The sequence below is a fragment of the Rhinatrema bivittatum genome, chromosome 2 (assembly GCF_901001135.1).
Source record: "Rhinatrema bivittatum chromosome 2, aRhiBiv1.1, whole genome shotgun sequence".
NCBI classification, from domain to species: Eukaryota; Metazoa; Chordata; class Amphibia; order Gymnophiona; family Rhinatrematidae; genus Rhinatrema; species Rhinatrema bivittatum.
The window spans coordinates 72,401,246-72,416,321 of NC_042616.1; the positions used below are offsets into that span (position 1 = coordinate 72,401,246).

Here is a 15,076-nt window from a genome sequence, read left to right on the forward strand (position 1 = left end):
GTTCACCTTTATCCACATGTTTATTAACTCCTTCAAAAAAGTGAAGCAGATTTGTGAGGCAAGACTTGCCCTGGGTAAAGCCATGCTGACTTTGTTCCATTAAACCATTTCTTTCTATATGTACTGTGATTTTGATGTTTAGAACACTTTCCACTATTTTTCCTGGCACTGAAGTCAGGCTAACCGGTCTGTAGTTTCCCGGATCACCCCTGGAGCCCTTTTTAAATATTGGGGTTACATTTGCTATCCTCCAGTCTTCAGGTACAATGGATGATTTTAATGATAAGTTACATATTTTTACTAATAGGTCTGAAATCTCATTTTTTAATTCCTTCAGAACTCTGGGGTGTATACCATCCGGTCCGGGTGATTTACTACTCTTCAGTTTGTCAATCAGGCCTACCACATCTTCTAGGTTCACCGTGATTTGATTCAGTCCATCTGAATCATTACCCATGAAAACCTTCTCCATTATGGGTACTTCCCCAACATCCTCTTCAGTAAACACCGAAGCAAAGAAATAATTTAATCTTTCCGCGATGGCCTTATCTTCTCTAAGTGCCCCTTTAACCCCTCGATCATCTAACGGTCCAACTGAATCCCTCACAGGCTTTCTGCTTCGGACATATTTAAAAAAGTTTTTACTGTGAGTTTTTGCCTCTACAGCCAACTTCTTTTCAAATTCTCTCTTAGCCTGTCTTATCAATGTCTTACATTTAACTTGCCAATGTTTATGCTTTATCCTATTTTCTTCTGTTGGATCCTTCTTCCAATTTTTGAATGAAGATCTTTTGGCTAAAATAGCTTCTTTCACCTCCCCTTTTAACCATGCCGGTAATCGTTTTGCCTTCTTTCCACCTTTCTTAATGTGTGAAATACATCTGGACTGTGCTTCTAGAATGGTATTTTTTAACAATGACCACGCCTCTTGGACATTTTTTACTTTTGTAGCTGCTCCTTTCAGTTTTTTTCTAACAATTTTTCTCATTTTTTCAAAGTTTCCCTTTTGAAAGTTTAGCACGAGAGCTGTGGATTTCCACACTGTTCCTCTTCCAGTCATTAAATCAAATTTGATCATATTATGATCACTATTGCCAAGTGGCCCCACCACCGTTACCTCTCTCACCAAGTCCTGTGCTCCACTGCAAGCTCACGTGTTACTTTTTGCTTTGCATTTTAGTGCACATGCATGAGAAAGAATATAATATTGTACCCTGGGAGCCTTCAAGCTGACATGTTTAACCGAATAATAGTTACTGGAGCAATCATGAATCGGACACAATGTACTAATATGCATGCAATCAGATTTACTTAAGTGATCATTGTACATGCTGAATGCTATATGGGTGCTTTCATACCTAATAATTTGCCACACGTCAGCATGCAGTGCTGGCCATCTAAGGCAAAATAGTAGGGTTTATAGGGTCATGGATGGCCAGTGTGCACGATAAAATGTTTCAGTGGTTAATTCGCAGGGGTGGGTAAAGATGGCAGGGAACTTTCAGAAAGAGCAATCATATTTTGTTTCAGAAAAGATATTATTTTTTGTGTTCTATAGGTGACGCTGGCTATGGATGCAGGTCATAGCTGCTGACGCCATTGGCAGTGCCTCCAAATGCTGCTGAAAGAAAATATCAGGAGGCACACGTCAAAACAAGGGGTAATAGAGCGCACATTTGGTTTACTTAAAAGTAGATTCTGTCACCTGGACCGCTCAAGGGGCTCTCCAATACTCACCTGAAAAAGTAGCAGATATTATGGTAGCATGCTGTATGCTGCACATTACAATATAGCCCTTCAGAATGGCATCGAGCAGGAACTGAACCTGGACCTTGAAACAGAGACAGAGATATGTGCTCCAGCCCCAGAAAGCAACAACATAGCAAGGGGGAATGAAATAAGGTGAAAAGTGATAACAGACAATTTTGGCTGAGCATCATTATTCCCTCTTGGACTGTGCCAGAAAGTTCTGGAATTGTGCTTAAGGCTCTTGTATCTGTTCGTATATATTCTGCTTAATATATTGATAATAAATGTTTATTTCTTTAGGAATTATATATTTTTTTAACTGTTCTCTACTGCATTGGATCCTGTTCTTGGTATGGGTAGTCTTTGGGTTTAACAATCAAACAAAAGCCCCAAAACCTCGGAAATCTGAGGAATCTATGACAAATCTCAAAAAACACTACAATGTTCCCCAGTATATTTTTTTAAACTTTTCAATTAATTTAAACTAATATTTGTAGGACCTTCATGAATCCAACTTGAAAATGTCAACAAGCTGTATAAACCTTTGGTCCATTTACTTTATTTTTATTTTGTTCTTTTTAAGCTTTCATTTTCTTATTTTTCATTTTATTTAACAAGTCCCATCAGGATGGACACTTAAGATAAGTTCTTAAAAAGTTTTTTTGCTCTCGTGACTTATTTGAAGTAAAAATCTGGATTGATTACCTGTGCCGGGACCTTCATATTGATGGGATTTTTAAATAAAATGAAAATGAAAAATAAAATGAAAAATAAGAAAATGAAAGCTTAAAAAGAACAAAATAAAAATAAAGTAAATGGATCAAGGGTTTATACAGCTTGTTGACATTTTCAAGTTGGATTCATGAAGGTCCTACAAATATTAGTTTAAATTAATTGAAAAGTTTAAAAAATATACTGGGGAACATTGTGGTGTTGTTGTGTTCGTGGACCCTTGAGCCGGCTGTAACAGATGGTGACGCACTATGGGAAAGCCCACAGTGGAAGTTGCAACCGGTTGGCAGCCAGAGGCAGGAGATCTGATGGATCTTCACCACTGGAAGCCTGAGATCCCCCCAGGAGGAGCCCGTGAGGATCCGAGCCGCTTGGACTTACAATGGTCTCCTGTGGGCAGTAACTGGAGAGAAGTCCTGGAGTGAAGATGAAGAAGCAGATGCCAGGAGGCCGACTGGAGCTTCACCACTGGAAGCCCAAGATCCCCCCAGGAGGAGCCTGTGAGGACCCGAGCCACTTGGACTTAGGTGAGGCCTCCCGGATGTAAGCGCTGGACACAGACGGTCGGACCAGAGTCCGAAGCCGAGGATCAAGCTGGAGTCAGAAGCCAGGAACAAGCCGAGGTCAGAAGCCAGGAATCAAGCCGAAGTCAGAAACCAGGAACAAGCTGAAGTCAGAACTGCAACTAGAGACTCTAAGCGAGTGAACCTCGTTGCAAGGCAAGGACTGAATGTAGATGCAAGGTTTAAATACCCTGAAGACGTCTGAGTCACCCTGGGGCGGTGCTGGCTTTTCCTGCGCCGGCCCCTTTAAGAGAAGAGCCCCTGCGCGCGCCTAAGGGGCGGGACCAGCCCCGGAGCATCGGCGGCATCTCCCTCGCACAGGGAGCACCGTGGAGAGAAGCCGTGCAGGCCTGCACAGGCCGGAGGAATGCCGTGGCTACCCGGACCGTCCCCGAGGTAGGAGGAGGGCATGGCCCGGGACCGCAACAGGTGTTTTTTGAGATTAGTCTTTGGGTTTGCCAGCCTAGTGTCAAGAATCCACTGCCTTACAGAACTGGGCGAGCAACACACATAGCAAACATCTGCCAAGCTCAGCAACCATGCTGCAGTTAATTTCCCTTCACACTGGAGTGGTAGTCTCTGGGATCATGGACACCAATACTCTGATACTAGTGTGCTGGGAAGTGGAGATTTCCACACTGCTTTGCGAGGGGAGGAAAGATGGGAAAGGGGGATGGAAATACGAAGAGGAGGTGGGAGAGGGGTTAGTGGAGGTAGTAGTGGGAAGAGGGGTTGGTACTGGGAAAGTGGGAGAGGAAGCTGTTAGGTTAAACCCATGCTTGGGGGGGGGGGGGGGGGGGGGAGAGGAGACAGAGTAGTGGAGTTGATGGACTTTTGGACGGGGGGAGGGAGGATGGGAAAGGGGGGTAGGAGAAGTGTGGGTGGAGGTAACAGTTGGAAGGGGGTTAGTAGCAGGTGAGGGGGAAGATAAGGTGTTAGGAGAAACCCATGGGGAGGGTAGTGGAGGAGGAGACAAAGTAGTGGGATTGATGAACTTTTGAGAGGGAGGGAGGATAGGAAAGGGTGGTTGGAGAGGGGTGAATGGAGGTAACCGAAGGGGGGTTAGTAGAGGGGGAGGGAAAGGATAAGGTGTTAGGAGAAACCCATGCTTGAGCGGTCAGATTCGTGTTTAGCTAGGCGCCTTTCTGAATGCCCAAGCATCCATTCACACCCAGATAAGCACCTAGCTCAGCGACCCCAAAATTACGCCCAGCCAGGCTGTGCCTATCTTGGTGCCTCAGCGCCCAGCTGAGTGCCTATTGGCAATTGTCAGCCAGATTCTTGATTAGCTAGATGCCTTTCTGGGTGCCCAAGCGTCCAGATTCGCGCCCAGCTGAGCACCTATCTCGGCACCCAAGCGGCCAGATTCATGCCCAGCTGAGCACCTATATCACTGCCATGCGGTGTGAATTATCACCCATGAAAATATTTGTCACTTTTTCTGCAGCATGTTATTCCATATCCATTCAGTTGCTTGTTTTTATGTGCGGGTTTTCAGCGCGGATGTGGCTGCTTATTACATAGGGCCTTAATGCGCTTATGTATGCATTTCTTCATAAGTGTGTGGATTTCTGCGCACAAATCATTTGCATACTTTTTTTTTTTTTTACATCCCGCGGAAGTGCCAGCTGTAGCCGCGCGCGGTGATCAAAACCCACACTCATAAGTGCCTGCTTTGTCGCGGGTCTTATTACATCAGCCTCCTTGAAAGCAAACATACTGTAATAATTTTTTTATATTTCCAGCATTATGGTGGGGAGTGCACAGTAGAAAATACTCCACTACTGAGCGCTAACTAGAGAAAGGTAAGGAGGAGCCAGGTAGCTGAATAACGAGAGGTGCTGAGGGGAAGAGCAGGGCAGCTGGCCGAGGAAGGTCCAAAAGTCCCATCCACGTGTTTGCATTAAAAGTGCAGTCACCAGAGCATCTACCAGTACAGAGCCCTAAGCGGAAAGGGAAACCATGAGTTCCCGCCACCGAACGCCCAGCAACACGAGATAAGCGCCTGCCAGAGGAATCAAAGTATCACGCAGCCGCTCTTGTCCATTGATGTTGTTGGTTTTTGTTGTTGTTGTTTTTTTTTTTTTGTCCACGTCGCCGTCGCAGGATGCACGTGACCTGCCACAACTCATCGCCTCGCGCTTCGGAAGCTGTGCTTTCGGGTGGTTTGAGCCTCTGCGCTTGCCGTACAGCAGAGCGCCGGTCCCTGACAGCGCAGTGCTACTGGGAGTAGCGTGTGGACGGGGCTCGTTGCTGTCAGCGGTTTTGTCCTCCTCCTCCGACAGCCGCAACTTGAGAGGAGCCGGTGCTGACTCCTCCGCGCTCTTCCCGGAGCAGCGCGTGCCCCCGCCATGACGTCGGCTGCCAGGTACTTAAGCGCAATTAGTGCACTTTCTCACCCACGCGCTCTGTTTTTGCAGGTAGTTGGGTGGAGTGAATATTCGCAGGTTCTGCAGAATTCAGAAGCTGTAAAATGGGAGCGTGTGAATATCTTGTAGACGGATGTGGTATTGACAGTGAGTGGCTGATTCTAACAGGCTAACCGTGCTAATATGAAATACGTATTAAAGTATTTCTTTCCATCCCTGTTTCTCCTTTCTTGAGTTCCTGATAGTCCCTCCAGGTGAAATGAGATCTCTTACTTGAAGTAAAACCTTCACTACAGCTGCCGGGGGGAACCATTGCACCCCTGCACTTCAAGGCTGATCAACTTCCCAGGATCTGTTGATAAAACAATGAACCCCACCCCCGTGCAAAGTTAATGTAAAACCGGGCCTATGGCGCGCCACTCTATACCACTGTCACTCAGCAATAGGAATGACTTGTGCATTAGAGTCTATGTTCATTGTAGGACTGATCAAGATTGCTTTAAGTTGCATTTTAGAAAGGTTGAATCCAGTTAGAAATAGACTTTAAACATATCATGATTATGGAGACAGTTTGCTGAATTTTCTCCACATATAATTTAGCTGGGCTTGTCATATTGTACTAAACGAACAAGCAAAAGACCCCAAGATTAAAGAGGAACTGATTTCTACAGTTTTATTTTCAGATCTTGGCTTCATGAGTACTCTTGAAGAGAATGTCAGTGATCCTTTTTGCCTGTGTTGTTCGCATGAGGGATGGACTTCCACTTTCGGCTTCCACAGATTTTCATTCCAACAAGGACTTTATGGAATGCAGGAAAAGGTTGAAGATTTTGTCCTCAAATCTGGCACAGTGTCCAGTCCGAGGCACAGCTAAAGGATGTAACCTCAATATACAGTAAGCAAGCCATTACAGTCTGTTTGGGTGAATGTCATTTTAAAAATTAAAACTTGTGTATTGTGGAGTTGTTAGAAACAGGATGCGTCGGCAGAGATCCCTTCTGCTTATCCCATGGTTTCTTGAATTCAGATACTGTCCTAGTCACCACAGAAGGCTGTTATATGTATCCACCATCCTCTCTGTAAATAAATATTTCCTTAGAATATTCCTGAGTCTATCCACTTTCACATTCATCCCATGACCCCTCATTTCAGAGCATCCTATCTGTTGCAAGAGGCTTGTCTCATAAGCAATGATGCATTGGAGATATTTAAATATCTCTGTCATATCTTCTCTATCCCACCTTTTGTCTAGGTTTCTCTAGGGTATAAATGTGTACATCTTTAAGTTTGTCCGATATGCTTGAGAGCCAAGACCACTGACTATTCTAGTAGTCACCATCTGGACTTTGCGACTTGGTGTACGGAGCAAGGAGTTGATCCTCGGCGAGCGTCGGTGGTGCAGATTCTGGCTTTTTTGCAGAGAGGCTTAACAAAAGGTTTGTCTTTTAGTTCCCTGAGAGTGCAGGTGCCAACTCTGGGCTGTTTGTGAGGCAAGATTCATGGAACAACCGTAGCTGCGCATCCGGATATGGTATGTTCCTCAGAAGGGCAAAGCACTTGTGGCCCCTGTTCATAAGGTGTGTCCTTGGAGTCTTAACTTGGTCCTCAAGGGCATGTGTGCAGTACCATTTGAGCCTCTTAAAAAGGGCCACCATAAAAGATCTCACTTTGATGGTGGTTTTCTTGGTGGCGATTTGTTCAGCTAGAAGAGTGTCAGAACTTCAAGCCCTGTCGTGTAGAGACCATTTTTTGCGGATTTCTGATTAGTCTTTGGGTCTGAGTGTCTATGCGGATGGTACCATCTTTTTGGCCGAAAATGGTTTCAGCGTTCCACTTAAGTCAGTTAGTGGAGCTTCCAGCTTTTCCAAATCTAGAGCTTGATGCGCCTCATGGTGCACCTCATGCAAAAGAATTAAAATGTCTGGATGTCAGAAGGGCTTTGTTGTGGTATCCAGAGGTCACTAACAGTTTCAGATTGTCGGATCACATTTTTGTGCTATGGAGTGGTGCAAAAAAGGGTCAGAAAGCATCAAAAGCCACGATTGCAGGTTGGTTGAAGGAGGCTATTGGTTCCGCATACATCTGTCGCTGTTGTCCTATCCTGGAGAGGTTAAGGGCTCATTCTACCCGTTCCCAGGTGACCACCTGGGTAGAATGTCAGCTAGTGTCGCTGCAAGAGATTTACAAAGCGGCTACTTGGAAGTCTCTACATATCTCTGCCAGACACTACCGACTGGACGTCCAAGCCTTGGACATTGGCAATTTCAGTGACAGAGTACTTTGAGTGGGACTCTCGCAGTCCCACCCCAGTTAGGGAAGGTTTGGTACATCCCAGGAGTCTGGATTGATCTGGGTACGTACAGGGAAAGGAAAATTGGTTCTTACCTGCTAATTTTCATTGCTGTCCCGGTGGGGGACAGAAGATGTGGAGAATCCTTTCAATCTGTTTACTATAATTCTGAAGAATTGCACAGGTTTCTGGTTAGTCCTCACAATTAAAGTTCCAAATTTGGTTATAATTATCAATTATACATTTTTTCCTCTTTCCTCTGCTCGGTTGGGGGATATTATAGCATTGGTTTATTAGAATTTTTTTTTACTATTTTCTGTTTGGGTACTTAGTAATACTGAGCGACTGCAGGTGGTACACCAGGTTAAGAGGCGGTGTCTACAAAGCTTTCTCTGTCTCCATCTGCTAGAAAGGAGGCAAAACACAGGAGCCTGGACTGATCTGTGGTACTACAGAAACAAAAATTAGGTAAGAACCAATTTTCCTTTAATAATGTTGCTTCATTCTTTTAATGATGTGGGCTGAAGCTCATTGATTGACCCATTATCCCATGTTCTGCTGTTCTTCTTCCCTCAGGGCAGAGTTTCCCTAACTAGGGTCCGGACCCCAAATGCAGTCAAAACATTTTCAGCTGGGGTCACAATTGCCTCAAAGGGCAGTGTACTTCTTTCAGGCACCAGCAGAAACGTTAGTGTGGAGCCTCTGAGCCAGCACACACTCACAGGCCTTGCAGCAGCCCTGCCCTTGCATGAGTTTCTGTGGTAAAAAGGGAGCCCTGAGCAAGAAGAGATCAGGGTTGCTGTAGGGCCTGTGAGCTTGCACTGGCTCACAGACCTTAGGCCGACTTTCATTACTAATGCTGCTGCTTGCAGATCACAGTCATGTTTGGGACAGCCATGAAGGGAAGGGTGCGCTGAGTGTGCACAAGCCAGTGGAGATTGCCACTGCTCCTCTCTTCATCAACTATTGAACCTATCCAAGAGAGAAATGTTGCCCCTGTCAACCTGCCCTCTTCCAGTTGTCATCCACCTTTGGCCCAAGATCAAAATGAAAAATGTTGTTGCTGACCCTGACCAGAGGGATATTTGGAGGCGGGACTGTTTGAAGGAAGGGATTAGATGCAGGAGGGGTTTGAAAGTTGGATGAGCTGGAGAAGGACTGGCTGTGAAGGTGAGGGGGGGTAAGGCAGAAGCTCAACTGGGGGACATAAGAGAGGAGCTGGGGGTGAGAGGAGATCAACTGGGGGAGGGGGGATGTGAGAGAAGGGTTGAAGGTGAAGCTGGGAGGCAAGAGAGAAGAGATGGAGGATTGAGTGAGAGGGAGGGGTGACAGAGGGTCCATTAGGGTTTATAAAAATGACATGGAGATAAGATAGGATCAGCTAGGCAGTTGGAAAAGGGCTGGAAGGGGTGAGACTGGGGATAGTCTGGAAAGGGGAGAAGAGCTGTAGGATATGAGTGGATCAGCTAGAGGGGCAGAGCAGGTCGTCTGGAGGGGATGGAGGTCGAGAGAGAGGATCAGCTGGAGTGTGGGAAGGGTGACTACAACTGTTTGTTTTGGTCATCCTCTGGGGTCATATGAATTTTCAAATACTAAAATGTTGGCTAAAAGCTTGGGGAGCTCTACCTTAGAGAGCAGTTACTGCCACCTCTGGCTCTAGAGGTAGGGAGTGTGTTCTCCACGTCATACTCTAAGCTATCACAGGGAGATGCATAGATAGCTTTCCTCCTGCTACTCTCCTTTAAACAGAAAGCAGGCCTTCATTTGAGACCCAGACATCACATTTTACCAACCCACTCGTTCTCTATGCACATCACAACACCACCTTTTCGAAGTCCCCTCACCAAAAGCAGAACACCTCTATATTACATGTGAATGCTCCTTCTCCATTGCTGGACTTATGTTCTGGAATCTCCTCCCACTCGAAATACAAAAATGTGACTCTCTCTTAAAAAGTTCAAAGGTCTTCTCAAGACCCATTTGTTTAAATCTGCCTATTTTTGAGTTTTATGATTTGAAACAGTATTTTAATTGCTATTCTTTTATGCTTTTTAATGTAATTTTATGTTTTCTTTTTATTATCAATTATTTTATGCGTGTTTCGTTGTTAACTGCCTAGACTATTCTGTGTGAGGCGGTCTATTAACCTAACAGATGTAAATGTACTTCCCATCTTCAGCACTTTTGGCAGAAGCTAAGGGAACTTAAGACTTGGATATGAAAAGTTTGCAACTTAATAAGAGTCAGATACAGTTTTATTCTCTTTAATTGAAGTACCCAAGTCAAAATGTGGTTGCGGATATTAAATTTGTCGTGAACGCTCCCTCTGCAACCCCTGGGTGAGCGCTACATTGCTGCCATGCAAAGGGTTCACTTGGAACTTTGAGAAAGACCCAAAAATTATAGATCAAATGTTTTATTTCTGTTGTATATGCATTGTGAAGCTTTTGAATTGAAATGTCTGTTTTGCTTGAAATTTCCTTCATTTTTGCTGTTCTGTTTTGATCATCTACTTATAAACATGCTGGGCTGTATTTCAGGGTGATCTCCTGTTGTCCCCAGAGCATGCTGGCAGTTGACTCGCTTCGGTGCTTGAAGACTTGGCGGTGTTGCCATTCATTTTCCTTGTCATCATTCTGCATTTTTTACGATAGAATCTACATTTTCTAACAGCAGCCTCACCCCTCCCGTTGCATTCCACAGACTAAACTTGGATGCCTCGGTTAGCAGCTCATGTTGACAAGGCGTTCGGTTAGCCCCACCACTAGAGGAATGTTATACAAGATCACATTCATTTTCAGCTTTGCAGGCTCTTTCCTTTCCTATTAGGCAGCCCCTATGCTCTTTCCATAGTTTCTACTCTTTCTATATAAATGATTACAATAAAAGAATTAGTACTGTTGGTGTGCGCTCTTCTCTCTGCACCTACTATTCATTGAGGCCTCCGACAGCCCGTAGCAGTTATACAGAGCATCAGAGAAACGTGGGGCTGTTGGAATGGCTCTCTCTCGTCACGATATTATTGTTATTTACATGTTAATACCTTTTTTTGATACCTCGGTTAACAAAAACATTAGATCTAAAAGAGAGGGGCAAAGGTAAGCACAGAGGATCTTTACTTGTGTAGGGAAAGTCCAAGATTATGGTAAGTGGGCCCTACGGCATTGTAGCGGGAAGGAAACGATCAGGCTTAGCTAGGGCCCTTGTGCTTTTTATATGGCATCATCATTCTGTTTTTGTGGTTATTTGATATCTTTGCTTTGTGAGTTCATAGTGCTTCTTTAAAGGTGTATACCATGATATTACAATAGTCTGACAAGTAGCTCAGTTGAAATGCTACTTAAGCTCTTCTTTCCTGACACACAGGCCGATACAGTACAGTGTGCTTCGGTGGAGCGCACTGTTAACCCGCGTTTGGATGTGCGTTTTCAAAGCGCTAGCTTTACCCCTTATTCAGTAAGGAGTAATAGCGTATCGAAAACGTGCGTTCAAACCCCCCCCCCCCCCCCCCCCCCCCGAAACTAATAGCCCCCGCAACATGCAAATGCATGTTGATGAGCCTATTAGTTATTCTTGCGCGATTCAGTAAGTAAAATGTGCAGCCAAGCCGTACATTTTACTTTCAGAAATTAGCGCCTACCCAAAGGTAGGCGTTAATTTCTCTCGGCACCGGGAAAGTGTACAGAAAAGCAGTAAAAACTGCTTTTCTGTGCACCCTCCGACTTAATATCATGGCGATATTAAGTCGGAGGTCCCAAAAGTTAAAAATAATTAAAAATTAAAAAAAAATAAATGTAAATTCGGCCTGTGGCTCGCAGGTTGAAAACCGGACGCTCAATTTTGCCGGTGTCCGGTTTCCGAATCCGTGACTGTCAGCGGGTTTGAGAACAGACGCGGACAAAATTGAGTGGCTGTCAAACTCGCTGACAGCTGCCTCTTTTTACCGCGGGCCCTAATTTGAATAATTTTATTTACTGAATCGCGCCTCGTCCACGATTTTTACTGTATCGGCCTGACAGTGAGACTTGTTGCTGTGCTACCAGGAAGGCAGTGGGTTCTGGCGGCTGCTGCTGCTGTTGCCGCCATTGTTTCACTGTGAGCTGAGACTAAGATGTGAATATTTTCTCTTCCAGTTTTCACACTTGTGGTGATGTCACCTTCATGAGTATCTGCTCCAGCAGCTTCCCTGCTGCCATGGCGTTCTGCTTCCTGGAGGCACTGCACTGGGAATTCAGCGCTTCTTATGACAGCATCAGTGTTGGATTGGCTTCCAGACCATATGCCTTTCTTGAGTTTGGTTTGTACTTTTTATTCTCTTGCATTTAAGTGATATATGAATGGTGGATATGGAACTAAATCTTGCTATTATTACATTGGCCTTGTGGAGTGAAGCTCTTTTGTATTTTAATTTTCTGACTAAATTAAGCTAGGTTTTTTTTTTTAGTTTGACAAGTGATTAGAGGCAAAAGGTTAAGGTGTTGCGGATTTCCACAGGCTTTGTAGATTAAGATACTGATGCCCTGAAAGGGAAATCATATTGTCAATATTAAATCCAGTGCAGGTTGTGATAATGGCTTCTGTAAAATGAGGTGGTGGGCTTGATTCACATTGCTGAAAGTGCTGTCACGTAGTGCTACTGGTCGACAGCAGCAAGGCCTGGGTGATATGGTGATGCAGATAGTGTAGAGAAGCTTATGTTGATTCTGTTTGTGTTGCACTTCTTTTGGGAAGAGGTGGAGAACTTTCAGTTTCTGGTGCTCTCTTACCTTACAGCAGTACTAAATTTCCTTTAATTAAAAGAACAGTTTGCATGTATTTTTTTTTTCAAATAGGTTTCTCCCTTTCTGTTACTGTAAAATTGGAATTCACTTATGAATTACATATAGGAAAAGAATCTAGAATGTCATGCTTACATGACTGATGTGTAGGAAGGACTAAATTTATGTGCTTATATTATCAATTTTATTTCCTTTTTTCATCAAACTTTGTGGGGAAAGAAATTACATATTTTTTTTTTGCTCTTTTTAAAATGTGTTGCATGGGGCCCTCCCAGTGTGCCTCTTGCTGCTGAAAAACAATACATTTCATGCGCAAGATGGCAGAGCTTTGTAAGAAGACAGTGGCCAACATAGGCCTCCAGTTATGCCCATCCCAGTCCAACCACTCTGCCTGTAGTAACTGTAAACAGGGCAGGAGCTCTGCATACAGTAAACCCTCTAGGCATAGTAGTGCTGTCTCCGTTGGCAGATTAGTACAGCAAATGACCAAAGCGCGCTCTCATCTTTTCATATAAGGCTAAATGTCATCATAGTGTCACACCCAGGCTAAGAAGGACTGATTTAAAATAGTCCTCAAGTTTCTCTAAAATGAAGATGTTTTTATCACTAGGTCTAACCTAGTGTAAAAAAGCATGTCACTTTGTTAAAATCAGATCCTGATAAAATTGCCTGCCTCTGAGTCTCAAGTCATGTTTGCTTATGTAGCTAAAATATATTCCTGACAAAATCTCACCCTATGGTGTATTTAAACAACTTTAACTTTTCTGAAAAAGAAAAATTGTGAAAAGCAGGATGGGGTACGTTTCATACGTTTTGATGCATGCCTCCACGGCCTTGCTTCAATTTTCTTATATTATAATCATCAACTTACCATCCTCCCACTCTCTCTATTTTATTCAACTATTTTTTATGAAAAATTTTTGTATTTATGGCTAGCTACATATCTCTACGTAGCTAGCCAGAATACATTTCTGTAATGGGCAGCTGCTGCAGAGACAACCTGCCTATTAAGCCGTGTTCAGATGCGTACATGCTCTGACAGCAGTTAGCCACAGAATAAGGTCTGGAGCTGGTATCTTGTTGCTCTCCATTTGCTGATATCAGAAGAAGACAGAACACAGCTTAGTTTTCTTTGGAGTAGCTGAGATCAGCAGGAGCTTACTCAGGCCAGCGAAATGAACACAGTGATTATAAAGTCAGGGGAATAGATTTTGCAGTTCAGTGCAGCAATTTTTATGATGGAGTTAAGTCTAGTTTTTTTTTTTTTTTTTTTAACCTTCAGCTTTGCAGTAGTTCTGTGTCCTGTTATGCTGAACCTTAGGTCTCTCAGAGAGTATATGAGTTTGCTCTGAGATCACGGGGTAGCATATTTTTATGAAGGGAGAACAGTGCTGCTATTCATTTTACCCACTTACTCCTGGGATACAGGGAGCTGGGGGTTACACACAGTGGGAAAGTGAAGATTTAAACTTGCCTCTAAGGTCTCCTTGGACAGGTTTCTGTACTTTTAACTGTGTAAGGTTACAATTAACTGGTTCAATGAGACCTTTGTTAGACCACAGCTGCATTCCGGCAGTTACAGTAGATTGCTGTTCTTCGGCAGGAGGGCTCTTCAGCCTGATTACCATGTGCTGTTATCTATTAGTACAATATAGCATGTACGACAGGGCAGGGACACTGGGAAAGAGACAGCAACCTTTGCAGCTTGATGCTAGAGTTGCTAAAGGCCTTGTACCCTCATTCTGCAAACCCAGAAACATGTCCCTTTATGTAAGGTGGGATGAATCCTTGGCTTGCACGTCGTTAGCCTATCTTGACTGTATTCCAATTGAATACATTTTGTCCCTGCTTTTTTTTTAAAGATATTTATGAGCGAGACAGCCTCTTTCGAGAATGGGGGTGCCCAGCATTTGTCTGCTGTGGAGTTTTAACAGGCATGTTTTTTTGCTTGTTTCTTAGATGGCATGATTCAGAAGGTGAAGCAGCATTTTAATGAGGTTGGCTGCTCTCGGAAGGATATCCAGGAAGAGCTGCCGGCCCCAGCCCCTGTTATCCTGCAGCTGGAGGAGATGAACGGTGTGGTGAACGGACATGCAGTGCCACTCCTGGAATCAGGTAGATCAGTGGCTGACAAGAGTGGGAGGTTTCTTTTATGCCACTAAACTGATTGGGCTGTTTTATGGCAGTAGTTCCCAAGCCTCTCCTCGGTGACTTGGGTTTTCAGGATAGCCACAGTGAACATGGCAGGTGATTATGCAATGCCTTGTAAAAAGTCTTCTCACACTTGTGCATTTTTTCACATTCTGCTATCTGAAAAGAAACAAATCAAAATGCATTAAAGTAGGAGTTTTTCACCGATCTGCACAACATACTCTATACTTTCATTGTGAAAGAACAAGTCTAGAACTGTCCCAAAAGAGTTGCCTAAGTCTTCACACCTCTTGACTCAATACATGGTGGAAGCCCCTTTTGGGCGATGAGTCCTTTAGAAGTGGTGTCTACAACTTTGCACAGCGGGATGATGCAGTTTTTGTCCATTTTTCATGGTCGAAGGACTCTAGCCCTTTCACGTTTGCTGGGAATGATCTGTAGACT

At 44.1% G+C, this 15,076-nt stretch overlaps 1 protein-coding gene across 3 annotated transcripts in view; it reads left to right on the top strand.

The window, feature by feature from the left end:
* The first annotated feature begins 5,157 nt into the window (after window positions 1-5,157).
* Window positions 5,158-15,076, top strand: part of SEC22C (SEC22 homolog C, vesicle trafficking protein) — a 32,888-nt gene continuing 22,969 nt past the window's right edge. For all 3 annotated transcript variants that reach the window (XM_029588343.1, XM_029588344.1, XM_029588345.1), the window contains exons 1-4: window positions 5,158-5,412; window positions 6,097-6,308; window positions 11,837-12,000; window positions 14,441-14,596. In XM_029588343.1, coding sequence (XP_029444203.1) covers window positions 6,127-6,308; window positions 11,837-12,000; window positions 14,441-14,596 — 502 coding nt within the window. In that variant the 5' untranslated portion in view covers window positions 5,158-5,412; window positions 6,097-6,126. The remainder of the gene's footprint in view (window positions 5,413-6,096; window positions 6,309-11,836; window positions 12,001-14,440; window positions 14,597-15,076) is intronic.